This window comes from Carassius gibelio, chromosome A4 (assembly GCF_023724105.1).
Source record: "Carassius gibelio isolate Cgi1373 ecotype wild population from Czech Republic chromosome A4, carGib1.2-hapl.c, whole genome shotgun sequence".
Taxonomy (NCBI): Eukaryota; Metazoa; Chordata; class Actinopteri; order Cypriniformes; family Cyprinidae; genus Carassius; species Carassius gibelio.
In genome coordinates this window covers 31,305,753-31,320,729 of record NC_068374.1, presented here as the reverse complement: position 1 = coordinate 31,320,729, position 14,977 = coordinate 31,305,753, and the positions used below count along the sequence as shown (strand labels likewise).

General features: G+C 37.1%; 1 protein-coding gene across 2 annotated transcripts in view; it reads left to right on the top strand.

Moving 5' to 3' along the window:
• The window catches only part of adipor2 (adiponectin receptor 2), a 34,501-nt gene that overhangs the window by 16,327 nt on the left and 3,197 nt on the right, over nt 1-14,977 (top strand). For both annotated transcript variants that reach the window (XM_052581965.1, XM_052581973.1), the window contains 4 exons: nt 9,201-9,341; nt 11,119-11,290; nt 12,080-12,266; nt 12,994-13,181. In XM_052581965.1, coding sequence (XP_052437925.1) covers nt 9,201-9,341; nt 11,119-11,290; nt 12,080-12,266; nt 12,994-13,181 — 688 coding nt within the window. The remainder of the gene's footprint in view (nt 1-9,200; nt 9,342-11,118; nt 11,291-12,079; nt 12,267-12,993; nt 13,182-14,977) is intronic.

The window sequence follows — 14,977 nt, the reverse complement described above, 5'->3', positions numbered from 1 at the left end:
CAACAGTCAATACTTTGTTGGCCAATGACCAAGCAATGATTAATTGTGTTCAGTCTGTGGTGTGAAAAGGTTGCATTAGCAATTCCACAAAGGAGAGTTCAGTTCAGTGTTACTGTCTCTCTGTTACTCTCCGTTACTCTCTCTCCGCGGGCGCACTGAGCACAGCGCGAGTAACCAGCTGCTCAGTTCAGCTTTTCCGCGTCTTGTATGAATGCTTTAAAGTCTTTTGAATGGTTACATTTGCAAGTGACCAGGCTTAATAACACGTGTAAATGATACGCTTTCATGATGACACGCAGCAGCATTCTGTCAACTGTCCAGAGCGTCTTTTTAGACGGGGCCTCAGCCAGACGGTTGAGATCGACTAGTAAAAGCGCGATCTGACATCATAGCTCACTATCAGCAGTTATTTTATCTATCTTCGTAACATTTCTTATAGATTATTGCTCGGTGTAAGAGATAAATAAAGATCAGATAAAGATAAATTAGCACAGTACCAGTACGAGTGATTGCTGTTTGTGAATTAGTCATACCGTCTCTATATTATTGTGAAGCTGTAGGTTGTAAATAGCCTTCAAAAGTAGAAAAATATGCTATAATAAGTTTTGAGATTCTAAGCTACTTTAGTAATCACAGAACAGCGCTGACAACTGGTTTTTGAGTTCCTCTGTGCGCGCGATCTTCCTTTCTTTCTTTTTAATTATTGCAGACATGTTAATAAGTTCCTACACTTTGTTTCTATCACATACAGCCAGTCTTTAACTCCCACATGAGATTGAGCGCATAGACACACATGTGCTTCGGAACCCTCATTCCTATCCATATGAACATACATGTATAGACGGTTTCATCGGGCGCACGCGCCTGGACCTAAGTTAACTTCCGGTCTGTGTTGTGTATATCGGTCTGGCTGGCTGCAGTGCCTTCTACAAACGCAGTTAAAGGCAAGGTGGTGAGTAGACTGAAGTTGGGCTCAGGTGGTTGCGCTGTGGGATGTGTTTCCCATACATTTATTTATTTTTGGAGACTCCCCACAATTTTAAAACAGTTTTTTTCTTTCAAAAAGGCTTCATTGAGTAACGTTAAGTACTGCACGTTTAATAATAATAATTCCTTACATTTATATGTTTAAATATCAAAGCGAGGCACAGGTGTTTTTATATCGCTGTATTTCTGAAGGAAGACTTGCATGTTATATGCCTGATAGCAGCGTATGAGCGTACCAGCTCTGCTTTATTTACAGCTGTTACGTGGGAAACCTCTATTTCTCACGCTTTATGTCTATGCTTTAAAACATCTACTGTTGGCAAATAATGAATTGCATTAAGTCCGCCTGATCCACGCAGCAAACATTTTGTTTATCAAAAAATATCTACTCTAGAGGGACTTGGCTGTTGTTATTGATTCTATTTGGAAGTCTGCCGGAAGTTAAGTTAGGTCCAAAAAAGTGCTCATGCGCAGTAACGTTTGTTTTTGTTGCCGTTGAAACCGTCTATATATCCACACATACCCTCACCTACGTGCATACATACATACCCATATACAGGTACATATACATACCAACATGCATATAGAAACGCTTACATATATACACACACGCATACATATGCACACCATCAAATAAACACTAACACTCTTTAACATATCTGAAAAGGGGTTGGAAGAAGTAAAACTTATTTAATCCTACCCCTTCTCCAGTATTCAAAACTTGCATTTGCAATAATCATCCTGTTTCCAAAATAATAATAATAAACAAATAAATTAAAGAAAATTAATGTAATCATATATCAACAAAGTAATCTAATATTATTCATATAGTAAATTCTAGAGCCTTGACTTCAATTCCTTATTCACATCCCCCTACCATGCCCACATACACATTCATATGCATACACATCTACAAAAAAAAAAATATATATATATATATATATCGTCCAACTCACATGTACAGTTCTATCTACACCGTACAAGACCATCACAGCTGTTTATATGAGTGTTCGTGCCACAATGCAGCTGCGCAAACATGGGAGCTCGACATAATAATACACATCCGATCGTCTAATCGCTTAAATGTCCAAACCATAAAATAAATACAACTGACAAAGTTTAGTGAAGACGCAAGGCTCACCGCTCGTGGGCCTTCAGTATGTGTTGAACTGGTGTTCAGCTCCGTGTTTTGCTTTTATGCCACTGACTGGAGAGCAGAGTCATGTGGCTACGCAAGCACTAGTATGTTTTTCAGGGGGAAGTGTTAACAGGATTAAAAAACCGAAATAACCGACATGGGAAAATTAAGTCGGTTAAGAGGCTCTGAATTTCGGTTTCGATTACTTTTCGATTAATCATCCAGCTCTAGCCCGCAGAGACATTTATAATGTCACAAATGATTTCTGTTTCAAATAAATGCTGTTCTTCTGAACTTTCTATCAATTACAGTTTAATTGCATTTTAAAGCAAGTTTTTAAGTTGTAGTAATATTCCACAATATTACTGTTTTTACTGTATTTTTGATGCATCCTTGTCGAGCATAAGAGACTTTCTTTTAAAACATTAACAACAATACTAACAACCCCAAACTTTTGAAGTGTTCGTGGTAGCATCTGACCATTGCTTAGCCTATCAAATCTACATGAACTTTCTGATGTGTTCCAATGTTCTGGTTCAAAGATATTTAGTTGTAGTAGCTGAACTATGGTAGCCTCTGAACTGTACTAAAAACACGTGGCCCTCCCACTGAGACTCTGCCATTCCAGAGGCCAGCAACAGGATGTTCCCAGCATTCCTGGAATTTAAATGCACAGGGTCATATCCCTGCCAAAACCCTGCTACTGTGCCAAACCTCGGCTTCTGTTGTTTGTCACCGAACACATGCCTCACTCTAAAAGTGTATCATAATGTCTTTCAAAGTCACCTTAAAGTACCGTGCATATGTGCTGCATTATTTTTATATTCCCAATGATGAATTACCAGCATGGTTGTCGTTAATATTTTGACGATCGTTACATGGCAATAAGCTGTCTATTGAAGTTTGAGCAGCGTGTAACACCATGACTGCTTGAACCCTGTTGACTTAATGAGGTCACATAATGATGGAACATAGCTCCACATGAACCTTTACACTTTGTCTTCACCAGGCCTGACGTGATAAAACACCAAGCTATTAATCTTTTTTTTGTACTAACCAGTTGCATCTGTGATACACAACATTTTGAGGGCCGATTTTTTTCTGTTTTGTCCTGCTCTAACTATAACCTCCATAGTGTTGTATTAAACATCAAATTTATTCTGTCTAGATATGATTCTTGGCAGTATTTTGCTTTCAGTCAGCACAATATAATTAATAAATGCTGTAAACCTGTAATGTTGTGGCTAGTTAGAACACATCGTTTTATTGAATCTATAAAGTAGAGTGTTAGATGTAAAAATTCCATCAGTAGATTACAGCAAAGCAGTTTTTAGGCTTTTTGAGTGCAAGGCTTGACCTAGCCCTTCTTTGTAAAATAACTCTCATATGATTTGGGTCTAATCTGACTTTTAGGCATTTGCATGTGCTGAAAAACAAAATGACCTGCCATCCATTAGTTAATCTCACACAAGACCCCAGAGCTGGGAGATAGCCCTGCTGATCTCCTGCAGAGACCCCATGTGTCTGACTTTTTATTCCTAGTCTGTATTTTGAAGGATGTCACAGTTTTTCAATTATGTTTGTTTTAATAATTTTCTAATAAAGTTTAAGATTTCATCTACTTAAGAGTAGGGCTGTACAATATTGAAAAAAGAAATTTCCATTGCGATATTTTATATTTCTGTGATTTAAAAAAAGATGACTTGAAAAGCTCTATTTGGGAAAATTTTTATCTGCATAGAAAAATAAACAAATTGCAAACATCAATAAATATAATAGAACAAAGATATAAATTAAACAGTGATTTTATATTTTTCTGTTAAGTCTAACAGTATACTGGTTTAATAATCAAATGTAAAATAACACTGCATAGTCTTCTGTATAAATTAAAGGGGGGGTGAAATGCTCGTTTTCACTCAATATCCTGTTAATCTTGAGTACCTATAGAGTAGTACTGCATCCTTCATAACTCCAAAAAGTCTTTAGTTTTATTATATTCATAAGAGAAAGATAGTCTGTACCAATTTTTCCCGGAAAAACACGACTGGCTGGAGGCTTGACATGTGGGCGGAGCTAAAGAATCACGAGCGCCAGTAGGCTTTTGTGTTGAGAACATGTGGAAGCTGTGACATTACCGTGAGGGAAAAACCATCATCCAAAACAAACCATGGCTTACAGACAGATTCAGCCGTTTATTTATGATCCAGAATCAGATCCCGAGGCTGAAACTGAACGAGAGCAGCAGCAGCAACGACTCGCTCCTAGCGGGGCTGGAACCCTGGTCTCAGATGGGAGGCGGACGCACTAACAAGGAGGCAGAGATATTTTAAGCAGTTTTACTCACCGCCTGCAGTTCCAACACACGATCGTGACCCTTTTTCCTTGGGATTGCATCAGGAAAAAAACGATATGCAAATCCGTCGTCAAACTGGGCCTTGTTTGTAAAACAAGCATCTTCGAAATGCAGGGAACAAACACAAACACTTGCACAACTCCGTTGATGCTCTGTAAAAATAAACTCCATCCACTGGTCCCTTAATGCTGTTTTTTTTTTTTTGTAATCTGTGCAGGGTTGTCTTGCCCTGGCAACCAAAAACACACTTCTTTTGTGACTTTTCGCGACGCTCTCGCTCTGATCAGTGAATCGCTCAGATCAGTGAAATGTCTGTGCTCAGCCTCTCATTGCTCTGCTATACGGAAGTGCGCGCTCTTCCGGCAGAAGTGCCCTTAGAACCCATAAAAGGAAATTCCACTCCATCTAATGTCACACAGAGCCATACTCGAAAAAAACTTTCCGAAACTTGTGACAAACCGGAAGGAGTATTTTGGGAACAAAAATACTCCTTCAAACGTACATCTTAATTTTTGAAACTTTGTCCATGTTTAGCATGGGAATCCAACTCTTTAACAGTGTAAAAAACTCAGTATGCATGAAATAGCATTTCACCCCCCCTTTAAATCTAATAAGTGTACATTCATCTGAATCTAATAAAACTACTATTAAAGCTACAAAAGTGATTTTTGAAGTAACTAGTAAAATAATGCATTACTTTTACAACAGTTACTTTTTTTTAAATAAGTAATGCAACTTACTTTGCTTTGCCATGAGGCTTATTAATTTCATTATTGGTGTGAAAAGGCCTTTACACTTGCCAAACGTATTACTTTTTAAATTATTTTTTTTATTAAAAAAACAAAAACAAAATGCAGGCCCAACCCAGATAACAAAAGGTAGCCAAATGCAAAAGTATTGTAATCCATTACTTTCCATAAAAAGTAACTAAGTAACGTAAATTACTTTATGAAGTAACGCATTATTATAATCATTACAATTAAAACTTTCCCCAAAAATGCCCCTATGCGTCATATAATGGAAATTATTATGGGATTATGGATATTCATTGATTATTTGAAACTAAGGCATCCAAAGTACTGTATACACTATTGTGCAAATCAGAGAGGCTTGGTCATGTGAAACTAATTTACAACTGTTTCTATCCAAGAGACCTTGAATAAAATTAAATATGGAAACTCCTTAGTTTGATTTTGCTATATGAACTTCCCTGAACTATGTGCATCTATTCAGCAACCGTACTGCAAATGCAGCCACTGATGCTTCTTGAGGTTTGCTTTATTTTCACCATATGTGGTCTCTTGTTCTGATCAGTGAAGGAAAAACATCACTTCAACAAAGCTTTTAAGATGCTGGCTGTGTTATTAGGTAGCAGGTGGCGGGAGTCTTACAGCTGAGTCATGCTAAACCCAGCAAATCGGACAGTCTGCTTGTCATGTAGGCTTGGGCAAACATACTGAAGAGTTCAAGTGCTTTGGAGTACTTGAAGTGTTTGACATTTTTCTTATTTTCCCATCAGGCTCTGTAAACAACCTACATGGTTGTTTTATGAGGTGTAGAGCCAGTACTTTTTCTGTATTTACTCTCCCCCTTTCCTTGAACAGGTCTATACCAGTTGTCCCAGCTGTGTCCTTGGCAAACAACCTCTGTCTCTGGCAGTAGAGTGATTTATTTCTTGATGTTCTCTAGAGAGGGTCATTACATCCAACCAATCAGTGCACGCAGTGAACATAACACTGCATGTTTCAATTACTCTGGGATTAAGGGCTGTGTGGGGTGACCAAAATGTTATATTAGAGCATGAATCATTTTCGATCACAGTAAGAAAAACAAACAAACAAAAAACTATATATTTATTTATTTTTGTTTGTATATTTGTCATAATAAAAATATTTATATAAATCTACAAATATAATTTGTATCATACATTTAAACATTTTATCATAATTCTGTATTTGTATAATCTATAATATTTTAAATAAATTTTACATAATTTAAGTTGAATATATCATTATAAAATCTGTATTTGTGGACCCATTTATATATGTTTTTAAACTGTATATTATCTGGTAAAGTGTTGACAATTTCCTTCGTTCTGCACAGGTCGAAGAGAGGCCCTTTTTAGGCATGAAGTACCCTAATAGGTACGCAATGGTAATACATTTGTCAGGGCTATGGATCGAACTATGGATAGCATTTAAAGCGTTAGGACAGACACCACATGTTTAATATGTACACACACTCTGGTAATGAGAGTGAACTTAACACGGCCCCTCTTACAGAGCGCTGTCTTGCTGGCAGGGATCAGAAGTAGGTTATTCATTCATTATTGATCTAGTTCTGGTCCTGCTCAGCTCCTCTTCTTGACAAGACAGACTCATTCTTAGCTGGTCTGCCTTTTAAACTGTGACACCTCTGTTCACAGGTTTACTTGTCCGTGGAAGTGTCACAGTTTTTTCTTGTTAGATGGATAGTTTGTCAGGTGAAGATATATTTAGGACTCTCCGGAGTCTGTTTCACTCTATTGCAAATGTCTGATTCATCTGGTTCACACTCTGGGGCATAACGACCTATAACCCTTCAGCTACAACTGTATTTGATTTGTAATATTTACTGATGTCCAGACATTGTTTTTATTGTTTACTAAACCCATACTTTATAAGCATTCTAAGTATTGAGCTTAATTTGATTTATTTAACTTATGATTTTTGTCTGGCTTTATCATCTGCCTGGCATCTATATTATAGTATTAATTTAGTGATGTTCTCATCTCCTTCATAGTGAATCTTTTAATTAATTTGAAAAATATATATATATATATTTATTTATTTAGACTAAACCTATTTTAAACTGATGAATTTTCACACAGTGGTTTTCATGAATGGTTGAAAAAATAAGTGAAAGGCAGTGTTTTATTAATCAGAATTTGTTTCCTCTGATAATAATGATTTTTAATGTTGATAAAAAAATTTTTGGCGATCAATAAAATAATATTTAATTTGATATATAATACTTTAATATAAAATAAAAAAAATAGTGTTGAAGAGTTATATTTATTATATTTATATATTTCTTTCCGACTTTTTTGGTTACGGTCTAAAATTTTATGTTTATTATTATTATTATTATTATTATTATTATTATTGGTAAATGTCACATTTGATTTTTCATCCATTTTACTTCTTGTTTGAACTTTAAAGGGCTATGCAGTTCATCTTTCTGCTAATCTGGTAAAGTTGAATAGCTGAACTCAAGGCTGAATAAATTTAGAAACCATTGAAGCGTGTCTATTTATGGACCTGCCTTAAAGCTCTGTTGGGCTGAAGAAGTGTCTGTTTATGATTTTATTGACTGACTGCATCTAATTTCAGCGTAAAAGAAATGTGGTTCAGATTGCTGTTGAAACTTGTCTTCTGTTATGTTATCTGTGTGCAATTACACTGTCAAAATGGTGCTTAACACACTGCAGTGGGACCCCTGCTGGCTATCCACTGGAAGTGACCCTTATGCCCCAGCACAGGGCATTCAAGGTCACCTACATCCATGACTTTGCTCTAGTCATAACTTATTCTGTTAAGGACACCCTCCAGCTGTATGTGGGTGTGTGTTTCTTAGTATCAGCCTGAGGAAAGAGGAGGGGGCTATTCTCAAAGCTGCTAGGGAATTAGTACCACGCTAATGCCATGTCAACGCTGATTACCGAGATGCTGTTTGTCCCACTGGCCAAGTCTGATCCGTTTAAGAGAGGCTTGTTAACCTGTGCTACTAAACAACACCTCACACTTTCACCCTCTGCAACCCTTTCTCCTATCTTATCTGTTTGCCACAGATTTGCTACAAGGCAAAGCCGACTTGATATTTATTCGATGCTAAACTTGTGTGCGTTTATATATCTGATCAGTGGAAGTACCTGAGAGAGCGAGAGAGTGTGTTCACTCTGGTACTCTTAATAGTTTGTGTTGATGTTTGCACATGCATCATAGTGTGTTCAACATTGTATGTTTCATAGATAAGTGTGTATATAAGCCTCTTGGGGATGATTTCTATGCCCCCCACACACACCGCTGATTGTTGGTATAAGCACACGCTGTGCGCAGAGATAAATTGGAGCGAGTCAGCAGGGGATCCAACACACAAAGTGCTTCGAGCATGCCATAAGCAAGGTCATACCAATCAATTGCAGTATTAATTAAATTGAGTGTGTGTGTGTTTGTGTGTGTGTGTTATAGAGAGTACTTGAATTACTTTGTATATGGGTTCTGAGTTTGTGATGTCCCAGTTGACTGTTCTTGAGTCAGGATTGTTGATTTAGTTGTCCAACATCTGATTAGTCTGTTAGTGAGATTAAGTAGTGAGTTTAAACTACATTTATTAAAATGTGTGAAAATTATTTTCTTTCATTTGAATATTTCAGTGCAATATTTATTGACATGCATTTTTGCCTTTTTATAAAATATAATATATAAACCTATTTCATTGTATTACAATATTTTGTTTTATTTATAGATAGATGGATATTAATTTTGCATGTTAGATATATTTATATCAATTTATAAACAATATTGTGTATTTTATATTTTACAAACAAAATACTCCTATATATCTGTCTATCTATACATCAGAAAAATTTACTAACAAAAAAAATATGAAGATAGAAACCATATATTCACTGTGCCAGATGATGCAGAAACCTGTCTTATTATTTTTTTTCTGTGTTTTCAGTGTCTCTTTTCAAGGAGGGTGGTACACGAAAAGGAGGAGAAAACAACAGAAAAAGAGGAAGAAGAGGACAAGAGCTCTGATGAAGGACTTCTGCTGCAGGCACACCACGCCATGGAGAGGATGGAGGAGTTTGTGCACAAGGTCAGTTCATCTCACGCACACAGCTGAGACCCTCTGTAAACACAGATGTACATTATCATTGAGTTCACATGACAAGGGTTATACGGTGAAGATAAACGCATGACATCAGCGCACCTCTCCTGATCACAGCTGCCTTTGCACGAACAAGTCACAGTCCTCCAATACGGAAAAAAAACATCCCTGCCAAACCAGACGCCCATCTTCCGGCTCCGGCAGCTTCTCATCTCAGTCTTGTATTGAGAGTCTGCCATATGCAGAGGAACAGGAACTGAAGGCAGTCCTTTGTAGCATGTTCTGAGCCCCTTCTGCTTTAATGGCTCTTTCCTTCCTCTCCTCTCTCCCCCTCTGGGGAAGAAGCCAAAGCTCTCTGTGTCGAAGAGCAAGCACAGTTTAAGATCCAATCAGTGCCATTCACAATCAGGACTTGGGTACAAACTCTTGAAAGGAATGCATCTAAGAAGGCTTTAAAACACGCATTCTGACAGATGACCAAAAGGCACATCATGGAGTCGAGTCAATCGAACAAACTGACCTAGTTTCATGTTCTGTTTTGTTTGTATAAAAGTATGTCCTGACACACACAGAGCTAGGAGCGGTTCTCTCAGCAGATACAGCATGTTCATGGCCTCTTTGCCCTCGGCTGTATTCACTGCATGTGCTATTTTTATAGATATAATCCTGTGGTCACGCCTGTGACTGGTATGATAGCACAGGAGTGGTTGTTGTCGGCCTGATTTGGCAGAATGCTGTTGAGAACCTGCAAAGCTTCTTAGCAGTGTCACCACTGCTGATAAAGAGAAACCAAGCAACCTAGTTTTAAGAAAGAAAAAAAAAGATTCATATAGATGGATAGAAAGGAACACCGTCTGTGTAATTGTGCCAATGAAGATGTTATGCCAAGATGTTATTGCACTTGATGTGTTCTTTGGTCCTAACTAGACTCTTTTGCTGAGGGAACAATAGTTCACCCAAAGATTAAAATTTGCAGAACATTTATTCGCCCTCAGGCCATCCAATGTGAGTTAGGTTTTTTTTCTTCTAAACAGATCTGGAGAAATGTACCATTACATCTTGCTCACCAATAAATAATCTGCATAGAATGGGTGCCGTCAGAATGAGTCCAAACATCTGATTAAAAGCAATAAACCACAAGTAAACCAATTCAATGCAGAGAATTCACTGGTGAGCAAGTAATGTAGCCTAATGCTGAATTTCTTCAAATCTGTTCCTACAAAGAAACAAACTCCTCTACACATTGGGTGGCCTGAGGGTGAGAACATTTCAGCAAATTTCCATTTTTGTGTAAACCGTTCCGTTAAACTGCATGTTATTCAGGTAGCTTGCTATAAATTTCAGCTTACTTTGTTGGATTCACAGGTTGTTGCTCCAACTTGACAGATGTTGACTTGCACTGCCCTGCTGTAACTTGTGCATGAAATAATACATAAGCTTGTGTACCTAGATTTGTGCTAACATACTCCTCTAGAGCATTTTTTGAGCCTTAGAATTATTTCTGGCTCTCTGTATATGTAATTTTTGCCTGTGCCTTAACTCATATAATTACTGTAATACTTATTTCTTGCTCTCAACCTCTCTCACATACACCATGTAATTACTTTCTGAAGTCAAATGAGAGGGCTTTTTTTTATGCCAACTAGTAATGCTGACCTGAGGTTGGCATAATGACATGTCAAAGAGTGGCCAGATACGTCATCTTTTCAAAACTGCAGGGTTGCTTTTGAGATCTTATAGTGATGCTTTTAATTTTGTGTCTTAGATGTGGGAGGGGAGATGGCGTGTCATTCCACATGATGTCCTCCCTGATTGGCTGAAGGATAATGATTTCCTTTTGCATGGGCACAGGCCACCCATGCCCTCCTTCAGAGCTTGTTTCAAGAGCATCTTCAGAATCCATACAGAAACGGGCAACATTTGGACACATCTTCTGGGTATGGAAAACACACCTATACACATTTGTATATTTTTTTTTCCCCTTATATTTTTAGAATTTAAAATAACCAGTCTAGGGATTTGTTCCTGGGTACAGCCAGCAAATTAAGAAAACTAATAATAAGGCAACATTTAAATACAGTATCACCATAGGAACTACATCAGAGCAGTATGCACTCTCTTCATGCATAGGCTGACTCTGTGCTGGGTAAACAAAACACATGCCCATACAAAATAACATATTTAAATGAATTTATTATATGTATAGTACCCATAATAAAGATAAATGTAAATAACCAAATATAAATTTATAATAAAATTTAATTGTAATTGCATTTAAATTAAATAGAAAAATTACATCAGACCAGTAAGCACTCACTGTCTGCATGCTGTACTGCCACCTAGAGGAGAAATATTACCATTCTTCACATAACGTTGAATGTAGGAGCTGGTGTAAGGTCATGCTTAACATGATAGACTCTGGCTCTAGGTAATGGTACCGATCGTAAGATGAGACTGTAATGTTCGGCTATTGATCTTTTTCAGCTTTGAACTTGTGGTGTGACTGAGCCATAATGGATGCAGATGTTTGATGATGTTCTGCTAGTGACTGCTAAGCTTTCTGATGTGCTTTGAGTTCAGTTCGATTTCGATTTTACTCTTTGTACATTTATTGTATTGACCTGTAGAGGGGCCTCTGTGTAAGTGCCTTAAATGATTAGCATTTATAGGGTTATTGAGATTTTACACTCACACACAGTCAACCAGTATTTTCCTTGTATCTACAGGCTGCCTGTTCTTTCTCTGTCTGGGCATTGTGTACATGTTCAGGCCCAATATGACATTTGTGGCCCCGTTCCAGGAGAAGATTGTTATAGGCGCGTTCTTCCTGGGGGCCATTCTCTGCCTGTCCTTCTCCTGGCTCTTTCACACAGTCTACTGCCACTCGGAGGGGGTGTCCCGTGTCTTCTCAAAGTAAGCACCTTACTGCAAATACTCCTTGTTATCCACTAAATGGTTTAAAGTGAGTGGACATGGCCATTTTAGCTTGAATGTGCACAAAACAGCTTGTTATGCTCCTTGATAATGTATTATTGTAATTATAAACTGTGGTCTGTAGCGCAAATAGTTTTACTGTTTGATGCCATTTATTCCTCTAGTTATTTATCCATAGCAGCTAATGAGTCTGAAGTCTCGCACATTCACAAAAATAGCTTTCTTCCACTTTGAAAAAGTATTCCCAACTGCTAAGGAATTTTAACTGTGGGTGACATGTTTTAGTAGTTTAATATTAATTGATGCACTAGGATCACTACATGGCATTTATTAATCTTTGTTAATGTTACTTGGTAGATATAGTTCTTTAGTTATGAAGTGTATTATGGACTATTGTTAATATAAATTACTTTAAATTAAAATTAATTATATGTAAATATTAACCATATCAAGATTTATTCTGTTTTCTATATATCCTATCTATTAGTATATCATATTTACATAGTTAAAATATCAAAGTTGATTAAGTTTTTGTGTTTGTTTAAATTGCTCAAGTTTAGTACATTTAAAAATGTTAATTTACATTTGTTTAATCATAATTTAATAGTAATATTAATTAATTTGAATATGTAAAATTATTTTAAGAATAAAAGTTAATTTAAAAATTTTCTCTTAACGTGCTTTCTCTCATTCTGCCTTGTCACAGGTTAGACTATTCGGGCATAGCATTCCTGATCATGGGCAGTTTTGTACCCTGGCTGTATTACTCTTTCTACTGCTCCCCTCAGCCCTGTTTCATATACCTAATAGTGGTGTGTGTCCTGGGGGTCACTGCCATCATCGTCTCACAGTGTGATTTCTTCGCCACACCACAGTACCGTGGAGTCAGGGCTGGTAAGATGCAATCTTTATTGTTCAGGACATTATCTTCTGCATGCTTTTGATCAGAATAGAATTTACTCCTCTGTCCTGCTCTAGTACACCATAACCCCCAGGAGCAGTGTAACAAGAAGTAACTGAGAAATAGCCAACCATAAAACCACTTAACTCTCTTTCTCCTAATGTCTACTTGCACTGATTGTTAATTTTGGAGGTATAAATAGGCCTGTCGCGATAGTCGATAAATCAATTAATCTTTCATTTGCTTGTGGATGTTTGCATCTCAAGTGATACAGCATTGTACTTGCACAACTACTGTACTTTATTTTAATACCGCGTAGCATAATTTGCAAGTAACTTCGTTGCCTTTTCTGTCGAAATGGGCCTACTTTTTGCTCGCTTCATTTGGCTTGCTCAGCTAAATATGCATGTGGTTGCGTGTATCCCAGTGAGTTAACACACTCACGCTTGTCATTTTCTTCTTTCCAAAGCGCTCGGGGCAGTTGCGCTCCTGAGGCCTCTGTCGTTTAGTGTTATCAAAAGACGCGGTACTTCGGTACCAAGTTGGTACTAAAACTTTAAATGTGACGGTACCAGGTTTCTTTAAGTACCGGTAGTACCGAGGTCCCATTCAAATCCGGTTCAGCGCTATGATTTCCGCGAAGCAGAAAACGAGGACGGAATCTCAAAATCCAGTCATGAAAATGAAACTTACATTTTAATATGGACAGTCATGGAATTTGTCAAAGTTAGCATAAAATAATCAAATCAAATCTCCATATTGACCTGTATCTGTAAATGTTAAGCCGCCAAAGTTGTTTGAAATATGAATCCGTGTTCTGCGCGTCTCTGTGTGAATTAATAAATGGCAGAGACGTGCGGGTTTGTTTACTACATAGACTGAAGCGCATGACGCTTGCATTAATTTCAGATTCTGAGCTTCTGAACTGTTCAGTTCATCTCAATGGATGCACAGCGCACCTATATTTGATGCTCTGTAAACTCTTGTGTGAAGGCGCACGACTCACCGTCGCTTTACTGATAGCGCTGTTTCTCACACATGCAAAGAGAGAGCGAGCGAGAGTCTTACCACGCTGAATCGACACGCTATATGTAAACTATTGTTTGTTGTCTTCTGTCAAAATAATGGAGTTCATTTATAATTATTCAACTTTTTCGAACAAGCAGAAGATATGCCGGTTTCTCCGGTAGTGGGCAGAGCTAAGACGCAAATGGCAATTTCATTGGCTGACGCTCAACTAGTACCGTCCCTGTTTTGATTTCAGCAAATCAGTTCGACCGAACCCAAGACAACGTGATTAATATTGATGAACCCAGCAGCTCATCAATTCATAGTGCATTGTATATACATTAGTGTGATAGTAGAATTAGTAGTAATATTATCTTTTAATAATAATTATGATCTATTACTAATTTCTCTTACAGAAACCCTCAATGACCAGAAATATTTTAAGCATCACCACCAGTCTTAAGTTCAGTTAAAATGACAAATATGCAGTCATTAGGCCTAAAAGTTAATTTTTACATAAAGGTATTGTGCTAGAATTTTTTTTTAACTATTATTTAGTAAAATGTATGTGATACTGCTACTACTGTAGAAAAAAAAACTTTATTTTTTAAAGAAATAAATCACAAAATTTCTTCCATGTTTTAATTTTAAAATCAAATCCCCTTTATTTACTAAAAATAAGATGTTTAAATTTCGGTGAATCTTGTTTACTGTTTTTCATAATTATATAACTTGTAGAAAAAGTTTAAACACACTTTTAAATAAGTATAAAGAAAGGCAT